Below are 15,612 nucleotides of genomic sequence, written 5' to 3'. Positions count from 1 at the left end.
TAATTTAGTTTGCATATGGCATGTGCCAAGTTTTGCTCGCGGACTGCAACTGATAGGACATGACATTTTCCAGCTCAAATCATGGCCAGAGCATTGAAAAACATTTCAACTCTCTAGGGCAGACAAACGATTGCTGTCAAAACCAGACTGAATACGAAATTCAGGGTTTGGTTAGGGTTCATTGTGCTATAAGCAATTTATGTTGTGCAGGTTTATAATATTTATGCTCATTGCATACTGAACTTGGGTTTGATTGACCAGGCATGGTGCATGCTTCTTAATGACAAGGTGACATTTAGGATGCAGTGGCCACAATATGCGGATCTACAGGTCAATGGTATTACTTCTTCTGAGGTTGCTCAACCTTGTAAAACAATGATTTATTAAATAGCAGAGTTTATTTTCCCCTTCATCCATTTCCTGCTAAAAAAATGTTTTTTGACTTACACATGGAGATTTAACATCTATGATACTGTTTTTTGTGTACATTACAGCAAATCATGCTCTGTCCTTTAAAACATATGAAAAACATATCATTTGTATATGCTAAATGCTAAGTACCTACGGTATATTCTGATGTATACTTTCAATTGAACACAACCAATGTTCTTTATTATGTTCTTTCACGTTTCTTGTTTATTTAAATAACCATTTTTTTGATTTAACCTCACAGGTGTACCGGTGAGAGCAATAAACAGACCTGGCTCTCAGCTACTTGGAGCAAATGGTCGAGATGATGGGCCGGTTGTAAGTTTTCAGTTTCTTGACAAGTCTCTATAACTGTTTATCAAACTTTGAAACCGTCTCTTGCTTTTATTAATGGACAATCATAATTTCAAGCACATTCAGCCAGAGCTGTTCAATATTTTTCATTGGTTGGGGATATCATTAAAAAGAAAAGAAAAGAAATTATATCATCAATTGAAGTGCTGTACTGTGAGACGTGGAAATAAGGAGCATGCTGCTCGGACCTCGTTGACAATAACCCCCATTGGACATGGCAGTAGAAACTAGCATAAAAAAATAAAATGCTATCTAACTTTTGTGTGTGTGTGTGAGACATCATGGAAGCGATAAATAAAGAAAGTAAGTGTCTAAACTACTTAGTTGTAAATCCCTAGGTGTAGAAAAGCTTCCTCCATAATGAAGAGCCTACCACTCAGGGTAGAACTTCATCTATCACGAGGCTTTCTTTTTACAAAATATATCTTGTGCTTTATTTTGAGACATATATGTTCCAAAAAAAAAATTCATCTTTTTACATCTATCTGGGAAGTAGTCCTGCCAAAGCATGCCTTTCCGTAAAGAAGAGCCAACTACTCGGGGTAGAATCCATCTGCTGTCATTTTAGCTTATTCTTTTTGTATACCAGAAAATTCAAATCCAAGTTTTCCTCAACAATTTCAATACATGGATTAATTAATATTTCATTTGTATTGGTCTTCTTTAACTAATTGGGTTCACTATACAGAAACTTTGTTGAGTTCTAATAAAAGATAGAAACTTCACATTATTGTTATGATGGACTCATCTGAAAATTTATCCACAGAATGAGAATAATATCACTCCACATCAGTTTTGCTTGGTTGTCTCTTTATTACTCCTTTTTTATGTTCTTCCTTGTTTCTGGATTTTCTGTTTTCACTGGTTTTTTTTTATGCTATTCTTATTATAACCATGTTTTTATGTAGATTACACCATGCATAAGAGACGGAATAATAATATAACCGTGACAGGCTGTGATGCTCGTCTATTTTGTGTGGGAGTTAGAATTGTAAAGCGGCGTACCCTGCAACATGTTAGTTAATCTTCTGGGACTCTTTATTTTGGACTTTTTTTTATCGTTTTTGTGTCATCACTTGATTAATTCATGAGATAATTTCACTTTTTTTTCTGATTTTCCTGGTCTGATTCTCATCATCAAGACTTTCTGATGTGCTTATCGCGTTTTTTTAGTTCCCTTCCATCTGTGCTATTTATACACAGTTATGTATCCTTGTCTATTTATAAATGGCCTTTGTTTGGGTGTGTGGTAGGGGCCATTGTTTACAAAGATTTTTTAGGTCTTCACTATAAATTTTTCGTGTTCTTCAATTTTTTGATTGATTGCACATTACCTTGTATGATTGCATTCTTCTGATTGAATTTCTTCAAACAAAAATTGTGATTTTTCGGCGTTTCTGTTCTAGTTTCTGTTTTTGTGATTGGCTGACATAATGGCACATTGACCATCGCTTTCTTAGGTCCTAAGCATGATTCCAAAAGAGGCTGAAGGTGAGCTATTTGAGGATGCACTGACCCGTGTTCGTCGTTGTGTTGGTGGTGGGGATACCACAGAAAACGCTGATAGTGACAGTGATATTGAAGTTGTTGCTGATTTTATTCCTGTCAATCTTCGGTGTCCTGTAAGTAGTTTAGTTTTTTTTGCATTTGCTCCTGATCAGTAAATTTAAAGAACCCCTCCCCCCACCATTTAATCACAAATTATTTTTATTTATGCTGATTTTCCTTACTTTTGTATCAACTATCATAATTTTGTGCTCTGGTCTTGTATCTATATGTATCCCAGTATTTTTTTTGGTAGTTGCTAATTTTGATGATCGTAGAGTAGGAAAATACTGTTTTCTTTTTTTTATAGGAAACAAAATATTAATTTAAGTGATTGAAAAGATTACAAAAGTCATCGATTATAGCAGATGACCTTCCTAATTACACATTAAGTCACACTATTGATCTAGTGATACACAAAATCCCATTGTCGAATCAAATCAAAAACCGATACATTTCTAAACTCCTTGTTAATTCCAATCCAGGTGGCGACATTAAGCTTGATTTTCTCCCAGCATTTGTTGACGTCTGTTTCTTTGTCTTCAAAGATTCTCTGGTTTCTCTCCAACCAAATTGTCCAGCATATACATTGAACCACAACTCGCCAAAATTTTCCTCCTCTCTTGCCTGTTGTCCGTCCCAAATCCATGATGAATAAGTCTTTGGTTGATTTTGGCGTAACCCAAAACAACCGCAACTCCTGCAAAGCTTTAATCCATAAAGAAGTCGAAAATGGACAGTGAATGAACATGTGATCCTGAGACTCTGAGTCGTTTCTGCATAGAACACACCAATTTGGACACAACGCAAGCCCGGGGCATCTTTTTTGAATCATCTCCGATGTCGGTAGCTTACCCAGAGTTGTTGACCAAGAAAAAAACTGAATCTTACTAGGAATAGGAACTCTCCAGATTGCATCAAAGAGTTGAAATTTTGGATGAAGGTTGGAAGAGAAAAATGAATCATAGAAAGAACTAACAGAGAACAAACCCGACGAGTCCTATCTCCACTGAATAAAATCATCCACCCCCTCGACTAATCTAACCGGCTCTAAAACTTCTAATAACTGTGTGAGCTGATCAATCTCCACGTCTCTCACTCCCCTCCTAAAGTGAAAATCCCAAGAGTGGTCGCTATTTGAGCCCTCGAAATGAGCATAAGAAGAGATGGGCAAGTTGTGACAAGAAGAAAGCTGAAATAAAGCAGGAAAACAAAACTTGAAAGAAGAGTCGCCCACCCAATTGTCCTCCCAAAATCTAACCTTATTCCCTCCTCTCACCTTTTTTAAAATCAAGTTATTAAAAGTTGGGTGTATCCGAGAAATAAATTTCCATGGGCATCGGTATGTTACATTTCTTGCCAAACCCGCATCCCAACCGTTTTCTTGTAACCCATATTTGCTCACAATAATTTTTTTCCACAATGTGCTCTCTTCTCGAAAAAATCTCCACCACCACTTCCCAAGCAATGCTGTATTTTTGAAACTGATTTTAGAAATCCCCAATCCACCTCTTTCCTTTGGTTTGCAAACTTGATCCCATGCGGCCAAATGAAAATGACTCTCTCCATCCATCCCGTCCCATAAAAAATCCCTTGATATCTTATCCAGCGATGCCTCAACAGATTTTGGAACCTTGAATAATGACATGTAATAAATGGGCATGGAATTCAAAACCGAAAGTATCAAAGTTAATCTACCCCCTTTTGACAAAAATGCTTTCTTCCATGTGGCCAATTTTCTGGACATTTTAGCAACCACCGGCTGCCAGAATGTTGCTTTCAAAGGATTACCTCCCAAAGGTACACCCAAATAAGTAATAGGCCATGACTCTGTACCACATCCCACAAGTCTGCCAACCTTTCGACTTGGTCACTTTCACGGTTAATTCCCAACAGTGCACTCTTTTCCCAATTGATTTTTAAACCCGACATATCACAAAATGAACACACCACTTGTGCCAAGAAAGTTATGTGTTCGTCGTTCTTTGCGAAAAATAGCGTGTCATCCGCAAACTGGATATGAGATATCTCAAACATTTCTTTGCCAACCTCTATCCCCTTTAAAAGTTGTGATTCCTTAGCTTGTCTATCAATCTTCCCAACACATCAACAACCAAGTTGAATAGAAAGGGAGATAATGGATCTCCTTGACGAAGACCTTTGAAAGCCCTGATTTTACCTCTCGGTCGGCCATTGATCATAACTGAAAATGTTACCTTCGATACACAACCTCTCATCCATGATCTCCATTTATCTCCAAACCCTTTCATCATTAGAACAAAATCCAAAAACTCCCAACTCACATTGTCATAGGCCTTCTCAAAATCCACTTTCAAAACCCATCCTTTTGTTTTCTTAATTCTAGTCTCTTCTAGCAATTCATTCGCTATAAGTCCACAGTCAAGAATTTGTCTCCCTTCCACAAATGCATTTTGGGATTCAGAAATTGTTGACGCCATCACTCTCTTTAATCTTTCTGTTAGGACTTTGGATAGAATCTTATATATGCTTGTTATTAAACTGATGGGTCTGAAATCCTTTACCTTATACGAATCGGCCTTCTTTCTAATCAAGCATAAATAAGTCTCGTTGGTGATTCCATTGACGATGCCATTATTGAAAAACTCTTGAAAAACCAACATGATATCTGACTTTACTATATCCCAACAATCTTGAAAAAAACCGAGTAAATCCATCAGGACCAGGGCTCTTTCCTCCATCACACTTGAAGACTGCCTCTTTTACCTCGTCTTCTTCAAATTTTTGTTCAAGTTGTCTGCTCATCTCGGCTTCAATTGGACTCCGATTCACACCTTCGATACCCCAACATTTTTCTCCCGACTTACTGTACAATGTCGTGAAAAATTCAGAAATGATCGAAACAATCTCATCCTCACAAGTTGTAAATGTGCCATCGTTTCTTTCGAGTTTGTCAATGATCGCCTTACTCTTACGGTAGTTAAGTAGCGAGTGAAAGAATTTGGAATTTCGATCCCCTTCTTTGATCCAGTTTATCTTGCTTTTATGAAAATTCATGAGATTCTTTCGACTTATCATCTCTTCTAGCCTCATCTTCACTTCCTTCCTCTCGGCCGTCAAACATACCGATTCCTTCCCCTCTCCCTCTAAACTGTCAAGTCTTCTGATTTTGTTCGATAATTCAGCCATTTGCAACTCCGTCTTACCATAAACATCTTCGTTCCATTTTTTGATATCTCCCTTAATTGATTTTAATTTCATCATCATCCTATATCCCGCCCATCCTTGAGAATTGTAATTATTCCACCAGAATTGTGTCAAGTTTTTAAAGCGAGAGTCCCTCAACCATGCATTCTCGAATCTGAAAGGTGTTGGTCCCCATTTCGTTTTTTCCAAATCTAACAGTAAAGGGATATGATCCGAAGTGACTCTTGGTAAAAGCGATTGTCTATAGAATGGGTAAATTTCAGTCCAACCCACCGAGAATAAAAACCTGTCTAGGCGACAACAAATGGGAAAAGATCTAAGATTCGACCAAGTGAATTTACCGTTCAGTAGAGGTGGATCACATAGCTGAAGTTCCTGTATCAAGCTATCAAATCATTGCATACTCGAAGTCATTGAACTACTGTTAATTTTCTCCTGAGTCGACGTAACAACATTAAAGTCTCCCCCCAAGCACCATCTTTCTCCACATATCACGCTCAAACCCGCAAGCTCATCCCAAAAATTATTTCGAAGATTCGGATGGCACGGGCCGTAAACAGCCGAGAACCACCAATCATGATTTGCATCGTTGTTGATGTGAATTGAGACAGAAAATTCGCCAATCAAATTATCCTTAACCCTTATAATTCTCGGATCCCACATAATGATGAACCCCCCCCCCCCCCCCCCCCCCCCCGACCTTCCCAAAGCAGGGAGGCTTAACCATTCCACGAATCTCGATTTCCAAAGAGCAGAAATCAGTCTCCTATCCACCACAATCTTTTTTGTCTCCTGCAAGATTATTAAATCTGGTTTTTCTTTGTTGATGACGGCTCTTATCAGTCCCCGCTTAGTGGCTGATCCTGCTCCTCTAATATTCCACGATAGAACTTTCATTAGATCACTCCTACAGCCCTATTACTCTTACTACATCCGATTTCCTCACAATCCGCCATTTTTCCACCGTCATCAAAGTTTCTAAGTTCCACCCTCTCCACACCCATCATTCTGAGACACTCGTTCTTGTCTTCAAAGCTGAATACCTGCTTTCCCGAGCCTGTTGAATTGTCCCCTTTATCCAACCCCTCAAGATGTCCCAAGAATTATTTCCGGATAAACCCCTTTTTTTAAACTTTGAACAATTTCCCCGCTCAACCCGGCCCTCCACCCCACCCCTCGACTCAAAAAAAGAATCTGAAACAGAAGAAGAATGACTAGGATACTACGAGGATTGGATTTTATGGGTAAATTGCGTACCTTCAACGGAGACTGATCAAAGAAGTCACCCAAGTCCTCGAATTGCATTGATTTTCTTGATGACTTATCCGAGTGATCGGAGATGTGACTGTCGGCATCGCTGAAAGCTCCGCCATCTTCTGAAGAGTCTTCTTTAGCGCCATGATATGATTGATCCTCCCAAATTCCTTCTTCCCCAATTGCTGAAACTCTATCGATATCAAGGATTGATATCTTTGATTTTTCTAATTTTCTCATTTGATCTGAATCTTGTTGAGTCTTGATCTGTTTCCTACGATATACGTGCTCAAATTTCCTTTCAGCAGGGCCAGAAACCTCTTCTAAGGTATGCTGTCCAATCTCTTGAGTGTCACAAATGTTTGTAGAGTCAATCTTTCCTTTCTGAAAGTCATGTACGTCTTTCGGCTTTAACTTTTTCAGTATCTTGATGTTTTTTCCCCTGTACCACGGTTCTGAAACACATCTCCGATTTTCAGCGTTAACATCCTGCTCGACGATCTTGGGATAAATATTTTCTCTGAACTTGAGCATTTCCATTGACTCGCACTTCTGTTTATTCTTGATAAATCCTTCTTGATTTTCTACTGAAAGGTTTGTGGTGTTATCCTCCTGTTTGTTTTGGATGTCCTGTGATACCTCTGCATTTTGAAAGTTGTCGTTGATTCCATCCTTGTTGCCCCAGCCTTTCACATTACTGACTGCATTCATCACCACTTGAGCGTAAGTTCTCTTTTCCAGCGTGTCATACTCTGATATTTTAACCGAATCCACGATAATGCGAACGAACATAGGTCCTCTTTTAGTTTTGATCTGGACATTCCTATTGATGAAACCTCCTTCGATGCCCACAACTTTTAGCTTTGCTGCTGATAAATCTCTTAAAAGGACCGTGTCTTGACTAATGCTTAACAAACCGCCACATTGATCCCCGATGCTAATGAAAAGATCTCTGGACCATAAATCCCAAGGAATCCCTAAAACGCGAATCCAACTGTGACAGCACTCGGACACTTCCTCTTCCCTGTTGATATTGTGACTCCATTTCTGAAAGGACAAAGTAACATTACGTTCCAGAAAGCATTTCTTCAAACGCAAATAGAATACAGCAACCTCTTCATTATGTGGCCACCATACTGCCTTGTTGGCTTGGAATGGGAAAACTTCAATCATTCTCTGGATTTCCTTTCCGAGTGTATTGCACACCAATTCCCATGATGTGTTCACGCAATCTCTTGTGATGATAATAGCCTTATCCCAGTCCTTGGATGTCATATCTGGTAAATGTTCCTTCTCTACCACAACTGGACTTACCTTTTCACCGCCATTCAACCGAACATGATGCCGTCTCTGTGGTTGGTCCATCGGCCGTTTAATATCTCTGAATTTCAATGCAGCATCCCTGCCATTTAACCTGAACCTAGACAAATAGGATGCCATCCATTTCCATCCCCCATTGAAACGTCCGCTTGGAATGATGATGCGCTGTGTCTTTCCTCTCCAAACTAACTTAGATATTTCTAAATAGCTTCCTCGAACGTTGACAAATTTCTGCATATAAACCACTGATTCTCTGCCTCTAAATCGATTGAAACTAGGGCAGTCTTGTGGTTTATTAATGAAATCACATAGTTTTGATATGATCCAATCCAAACTTTCCATATTCATTTCCAGTATGTAGCTTGCATTTCTAGTTCTTTCAGTTACCAAGATCGAGTCACCCCACCTTCCTCTGCTGACTAGGAACAATTTTTGTTCAACTTTGATCTCGTATCTTTTTTTGAATTGGTTTCTAGCAAAACCCATAAACTTCTTAGCTGATGACATATTAACGGAAGACCTGAGAAGAAGGGCACAATGACTGCGAAGGTAAAAAGGATAAAGGAGTAGATTAAAGGGGGACAAAGTTTAGGTTAAGGGACGGATTAAAAAAGAGAAGCTAAAGGATCGGAAAGGAACGGAACAAAAGATAAAGACATCGGAAGAGAGCTTGAGCGAAAAAAGAGGAAAGGCGATACGCTAGAGATCTGATTGTTAGAGTTCTGAATGACGCCGCCGGCCGATGGCCGGCGCCGGAGGAAAGGGATGAGGGCGATCGATGAGGCTCAGGGATACTGGGAATCCTTGGATCAATTGATTGATTGGTTTTGTTTCCAAACATCAGTTTTCCCATTATAAAATAAGAACAAAGGCGCTGTTATCTCATTTTTTTATTTTCTGAAAACTCATTTTTACGTCTCCCACCATAATAATTATCGTAATTCAAATTTTCTTCTCTCCCGAGAAATACCCAAATATTATATTATATTATATTGTAGTACAATGTCTTGTACAATTATTGTTTACACGCATAATATAGAAAAATAAATAGCTAGACAAAAATTATACTATTTGACTGTTATAGTATTTTTTTTTTGTTTTTTCCTAAAACAAAACCAAAACGTTCATTTGATTTCCCCATACATTTTCAAAAATTTGTTCTCCAAAACCTGACTTCCAGAAACAAAACCAAACATACCTTCTTGTGGTTTGTCATGGAGAAAACTTTTTCTGCACTTTTGTACATCAGATCAGGCATTTCTTTGCTGAATGTTGCTTTCAGGCCTGGAAACTTGATAAAGAGGATGTCTATAGATTTGCTGTTTCTTTTGGCATTTTAAAATTTCACGGTCAACTGCATTCAAATGAATGAGATTACATCGATAAGATATTAAGGTCTTCTGGTTCTTAGTGCAAATTTTTTTTGATAAGAAACAATATTTTATTAGATACTTAATAGCTTTTAATAATAATAAGCGGACTAATAATGCACTCACGACAAAATAAAGACCTAGCCCTATCAATAATATACGATAGTTCAATCTCTCAATAAATCTGAGATTGAGACATTTGGAAGTCTACATGAGATCCAAGCCAAGTTGGTATTTTGATCTTGATATTTTCCTAGAACTCTTTTCTCGTATCTTCAATGTTGTTAAAAATTCATCTATTTCTCTCTATCCACTCAAACGAACATATGCCATGAACCAATGCTTTCCAAAAAAATCTGTCTCTTTTGCCAAGAAACTCTCCAAGATCTGTATCGAATAAATCTTGTTTTGATTTCGGCACCACCCAAACCAATCTCAGATTTTTGAAGCTCTCGCCCACAACCCACTTGTGAATGTACAATGAATTAACATATGATCATGCGTCTCCCTATCATTCCGACACAACACACACCAATTGGCACAGAGCACGCGTGAACCATCTCTTTTGCATCATCTCCGAAGTCGGAAACTTCCCCAGAACCGCTGTCCACGAGAATACTTGAATATTTGTTGGAACTTGGAACTGGATCTTTCCAAATAACACTGTAAAATGGAAAACAGGGAAAGCTAGTACTCGAAAAGATAGACTCAAAGAAAGATTTGGTTGAAAAGAGACCTGACGCATCCTCACCCCACACTCGGACATCATCTACCCCTTCAATCAACCTGATCATATCTAAATCTCCTAATAACGCACTCAACTCACACAACTCCTCATCTATCAAAACCCCCCGAAAATGGAAGTCCCGTGACAGGGAAGATGATGAATTATCAAATAAAGCAAAATGAGATATAGGCATATTATGAACCGAAAAAAGCTGAAATAAAGACAATAAAGATCCTGAAAGGAAGAATCCCCCCACCATCTATCCTCCCAAAACCTGACCTTCGTACCTCCACTAACCACCGTCGTCACTAATTGATGAAAAGTCTAGTAAGATCTAGAAATAAACTTCCACGGGCATCTGAACGCCACGTTTCTTGCTTAACCCGCATTCCATCCATTATCTTGTACCTCGTATTTACTAACTATAATTTTTTTCCACTTGTCCCGTCTTCTGCTTAAAACCTCCACTACCATTTCCCCAACATGGTCCTATTCCTCTAACAAATATTCTCAATATGCAACCCCTTCTATTTTTTGGTTTGCACACCTGCTTCCAGGCAACCAGAGACTACTGTGATTCACCATCAACTCCATTCCAAAAAAATCCCACATAATCTTCTCTATCACCTCAGCTTTGCTTTTGGTACCCTGAAACGAGACATGAAATACATCGGTAAAACATTCAGAACAGTTGCAATCAACGTTAACCTCCCCCCTCTTGACATAAATGTTTTCTTCCAACTTGTCAACTTCTTTGACATCTTAGTCAAAATCAGTTTTTAATGGATTTGCTCATAAAGGCACCCCAAATACTTAATTGGCCATTTCTACGTACCACATCCAATTTGCTGAGCTAGCTCCTCTACTTCTTATTCTTTGTAATGGAAACCCAACAAAACATTTTTTTCCAAATTGACTTTTAACGTTGGCATTTTACAAAACGACCTCACAACTTCCACCAAAAATCAGACACGATTCTCTTTCTTGACAAAGGAAAGTGTCATCCGCAAAATGAATATGAGTTATCTCTACCTCATCTCTCCCAACCACCATCTCTCTAGTTAAGTCCATGGCCTTGGCCTTATCAATCAGCCTCTCCAACACATCCACCACCATGTTAAACAAAAATAGGGACAAAAAATCCCTTTGTCTAAGCCATTTTTGTGCTTGAAATTTACCCATTGGTCTCCCATTAATCATTATCGAAAATGACACATTCGAGACATGACCCTTGATACACCTTCTCCATCTCTCACCGAACCGTTCTACCTTTATAACAAATCTAGGAAATTATAATCCACATTATCATATGCTTTTTCAATATCAACCTTCAAAACTAGCCCCTTCTTCCCCTTCCACCTTCCTTCTTCCACTATTTCATTTGCAACAAGACAACATTCAAGTGTTCTCCCTCAATGAATGCATTCCGAGATTCTGATATTGCGTATGACAAACTTTCTTCATCCTTGCACATGAACTAGTGGTAAGACTAATAGGTCTAACGTCTTTAACCTTGATCGAATCTTGTTTCTTATTGCAATTAGTATGCTCTAAATTTAGCTTTTTGTGACTTTGCAATATCCCTGATATGTTAAGACATCTATAGATACAAATATCATCATCTTTTACTAACGCATGAATCAACTAAGTGTCAATTTTGCCACTGTCGATGCTACATCGTACAATTACATTTGATTTTTTTAAATATTATATGTTATTTAAATCAGTTTTTGGTTAACAGTCATTGATTTGTTCCATACAAGAATATTTTTGTTGAGTTTCTTGACTTGTCTTCATCTATATTGTTGATGGAAATCAGGGTATGGTCGGTGCTTCTGATTATGCATTCTCAAAAAAAACTACCTTGTTGAGCTTATTTCTCCTACCTGATTAGAATTTGTATTGGTGTGCGTGCATTCTTCAGATGAGTGGTTTAAGGATGAAGGTTGCTGGAAGATTTAAGCCCTGTGTGCATATGGGCTGTTTTGATCTTGAAGTTCTCGTGGAAATGAACCAACGCTCTAGGAAGGCAAGTAAAACGATGCTATATATATATATATATATATATATATATATATATATATATATATTTAGCATTCCTGCAGAGATTTTCTTGTCTAGTAGTTGAATTTCTATTTTTGTGAATATCACGTAACTGATTTCTCCGGTAGTAACATATATCTTTATGGTCATCTAACTTTTACAGCTTGTTAAAATATTGTATCTTGCCCTTCTTCCTCACTTGTGTTCCATTGTTGTTGTACTGGATCCAGTGGCAATGCCCTATTTGTTTGAAGAACTATTCTTTGGAGAAAATTATTATAGACCCATATTTCAATAGAATCACATCTCAGGTATTACCTACATTATGCCTCGATGATGAATATTTCTTGTTATTCTTTTCTTATGAATGCTATGCCTTCTCATTTTATTTTATAGATGCGAACTTGTGGGGAAGATGTCACGGAGATTGAGGTGAAGCCAGATGGTTCTTGGCGTGTAAAGGCAGATGGCGATTGTAGAGGTCTTGGAGAGCTTGGGCTATGGCATTTGCCTGATGGTACCATCTGTGCTGCCTCCATGGAGAATGAGTCAAAACCGAAACCTGACTTTAAACCAATTAAACAGGAAGTTGGTTCTGATAATCATGCTGGTCTGAAACTGGGTATTAAAAAAAACCAAAATGGTTTGTGGGAACTCAACAAACCTGATGGAATGCATGGGATCCCACTGGAAAATAGGTTCCAAGAAAATTTTGGGAACAAAACTCTGATTCAAAATATAATTCCAATGAGCAGTAGTGCCACTGGAAGTGGCAGGGATGGCGAGGATGGTAGCGTCAACCAAGATGGTGGTGGAAACCTCGATTTTTCCACGGCCAATGGCATTGATTATGAATCTTTTTCTTTGAACATTGACCCATCAAGTGGATTCAATGACCGAAATCCTTCTGCACCAGCTGGGGATATTGAAGTTATTGTACTCAGTGATTCAGATGAAGAAATTACGCCGTTAATACCTTCTGAAGTAGTTTACAATAATTCTATGTCAGATGCTGGTGAAGCCCCATTTACAGGTCCACAAGATGCAATTCCTGATTCTTATTATGATAATACAAACCTTGATAATGGTGGAGGTACATGCCTCGGCCTTTACAGCCCAAACGATGATGACTTTGGGATCAATATCTGGTCGTTGCCTTCTACTAGTCAGGGAGTCCCTAGCTTTCAGTTATTCGATTCTGATGCAGAGGTTCCTGATCCTTTAATTGACATTCAGCATGGTTCTCTTAATTGTTCATCCACCATGAATGATTTCGCATTGGCCGCCGCAGAGACCGGCATGGGACCCTCAGCCTTCGTCCCCGAGTCTACTGCTCAGCGTTCAGATATAAATAACAGCTTACTGGATAATCCTTTGGCGGTCAATGGAAATGATCCTTCGCTTCAAATATTTCTCCCCACAAGGCCATCTGATGCACCTGTGGCGCAGTCTAATATGAGAGACCATCAAGACCATTCACATGGTAGCATGAGTAACGAGGACTGGATTTCTCTTAGGCTGGGCGATGGTGGTGCAGCTGGTCAGGTTGATTCTGCAACCGATAACGGTTTGCGACGAGGGCAGCAACTAAAATCAAAGGATGGTGCCCTGGGTTCACTAGCAGACACGGGTATGTCATTGAATTATCTGTTAGTTGTTTATGGTTCGATTTTGATATCCATTTGTAGAATTGTCACCCTGCCTGTGTCATTAATTTTTTCTTTCTTTATGTGCAGCATCTTTGTTGCTTGCGATGAACAACGACGATAGGTCTGGTAAGACAATTAGAGAAAGATCAGATAGTCCCTTTTCATTTCCTCGCCAAAGACGTTCTGTAAGACCTAGATTATATCTATCTATTGATTCAGAATCGGAGTAAAGCCATCAAGTGGCGTATTTAAGGGAAACATATTTTAACCATCTGCATCGAAAAAGTTCAGCATTCGATGCTGTCAGATGCCCCCAATTGGAGAAGACGTTTTCTAAAATGATTCAGGACTCGTTCTTGCTTTGAGTTGGTATTGAAAGTGCTAACTGCATTTCATTTCCTACCGCTATAAGACTCATCATGCTGATATCAGGTCCCGGAATAATTTGTATCCAGGCAGGATATATCTACACAAACAGGTGAGCATTCATCATTTTGGCCAGGTTTCTTGGTGATTTTCAGGTCTAGTGCTACTAAACTGTATATTCGACAGTTGCATTATTTGGAAAATGGGAAAGAATTTCATCTAGTTTTGCTTTTGAGTTAGCGGGAAGGCGTTGGTTGGGGAAGCATGTTCCCTTGTGGTCTTAAGGAGATTGTAGCCTGTATATTTCATAACATAGAAATAATTTCTATATAGATATATATGTATTATACTGGTAATAATATCTGCTATGTGATGCTCTAAAAATCTAGTGGATGTTGGATTATTATTTGTGTTTATCTATTCGGTCAATCAAGTTTACCTCAGGTGAATTATATTCAGTTGGCATAAAAGAACTCAAGTCCGATGATAGAATTAACATGTTACATATCCTTCCTTGTTATTTGGTTCGGTTGAATCTGGTACAAGGTTGGGTTTTCCAGGTCGGTCCAAATTATTCCGTTTCATGAGTGCCAATGACAACTATCGTCGGCTTTTAGGCACCGTTTGGTACGAAAGAACGAGATTCAACTTTGATGCATGATTCCGGAATTGTACTTAAATTTTACAATAATTGTAATTAAAAAAAATATCTTATGTTATCATTTTTTTTCAATTTTCACTGATCACACTAGCAAAGCGAAGCCAATGCTGCTATAAATGGATAATGAAATCTAATAAATTAATTTAATAAGAAATTATTGTACCCGGCTTTGGATGTTCGGGTCACTGAGTATTAATCTCATGGTGGCACCAAGAGAGCTGGAGATATTACACGGGAAGTCCATCATCCATTCTCCAAAATAAGCAGGTCTGTTGCCAAGTTCCCCCAGCGGGCATCTTCATATAAGATTCCACATCCATTATAAAGACTTTTCTCATATTTATACTAAAAGATAAACACCTTCGTTACGGCTTATTTTAAGCCTAAATTACCACACTGAATCTGCAATGCAAAGAAGCTGATTAAAGAATTGGACAAACTTGGCCCTGTCTATTTTTGCTGCTCTTAAAAAGTTCAATTTTGTACTTGAAGATTATTGCGTGACTTCTATTTCTTTTTCATTAAATTAAATAAATATGCCATGTCACGATCCTTAGTGACATCTACACCTTCATTCGACGGTGGTTTATGTATTTTATTTTATGACGTGGCCCAAACACAACGAGCTCCTCTGTTGCGACTTGCGAGTGCAGAAAGAGATTAAAAAGCCAACAAATGAGGGCTCAAAAAGTTTAATGAATCGATAAA

General features: G+C 38.4%; 1 protein-coding gene and 1 pseudogene across 1 annotated transcript; one reads left to right on the top strand and one right to left on the bottom strand.

The window, feature by feature from the left end:
• The first annotated feature begins 59 nt into the window (after positions 1 to 59).
• Positions 60 to 14,695, top strand: LOC140810445 (E3 SUMO-protein ligase SIZ1-like; annotated as a pseudogene).
• On the bottom strand, positions 6,601 to 12,103 carry LOC140809064 (uncharacterized). Its single transcript, XM_073166529.1, has 2 exons — positions 10,755 to 12,103; positions 6,601 to 10,464 (listed from the first exon to the last, which is right to left on the bottom strand). Exon 2 carries the CDS (start codon positions 8,593 to 8,595, stop codon positions 6,601 to 6,603), a length of 1,995 nt encoding a protein of 664 aa, XP_073022630.1. The 5' UTR covers positions 8,596 to 10,464; positions 10,755 to 12,103.
• Positions 14,696 to 15,612: the final 917 nt, after the last annotated feature.

This window comes from Primulina eburnea, chromosome 13 (genome assembly GCF_022965805.1).
Source record: "Primulina eburnea isolate SZY01 chromosome 13, ASM2296580v1, whole genome shotgun sequence".
Lineage (NCBI taxonomy): Eukaryota > Viridiplantae > Streptophyta > Magnoliopsida > Lamiales > Gesneriaceae > Primulina > Primulina eburnea.
The sequence above is the reverse complement of the archived record's forward strand: the minus strand, read 5'-3'. Positions and strand labels throughout refer to the sequence as shown.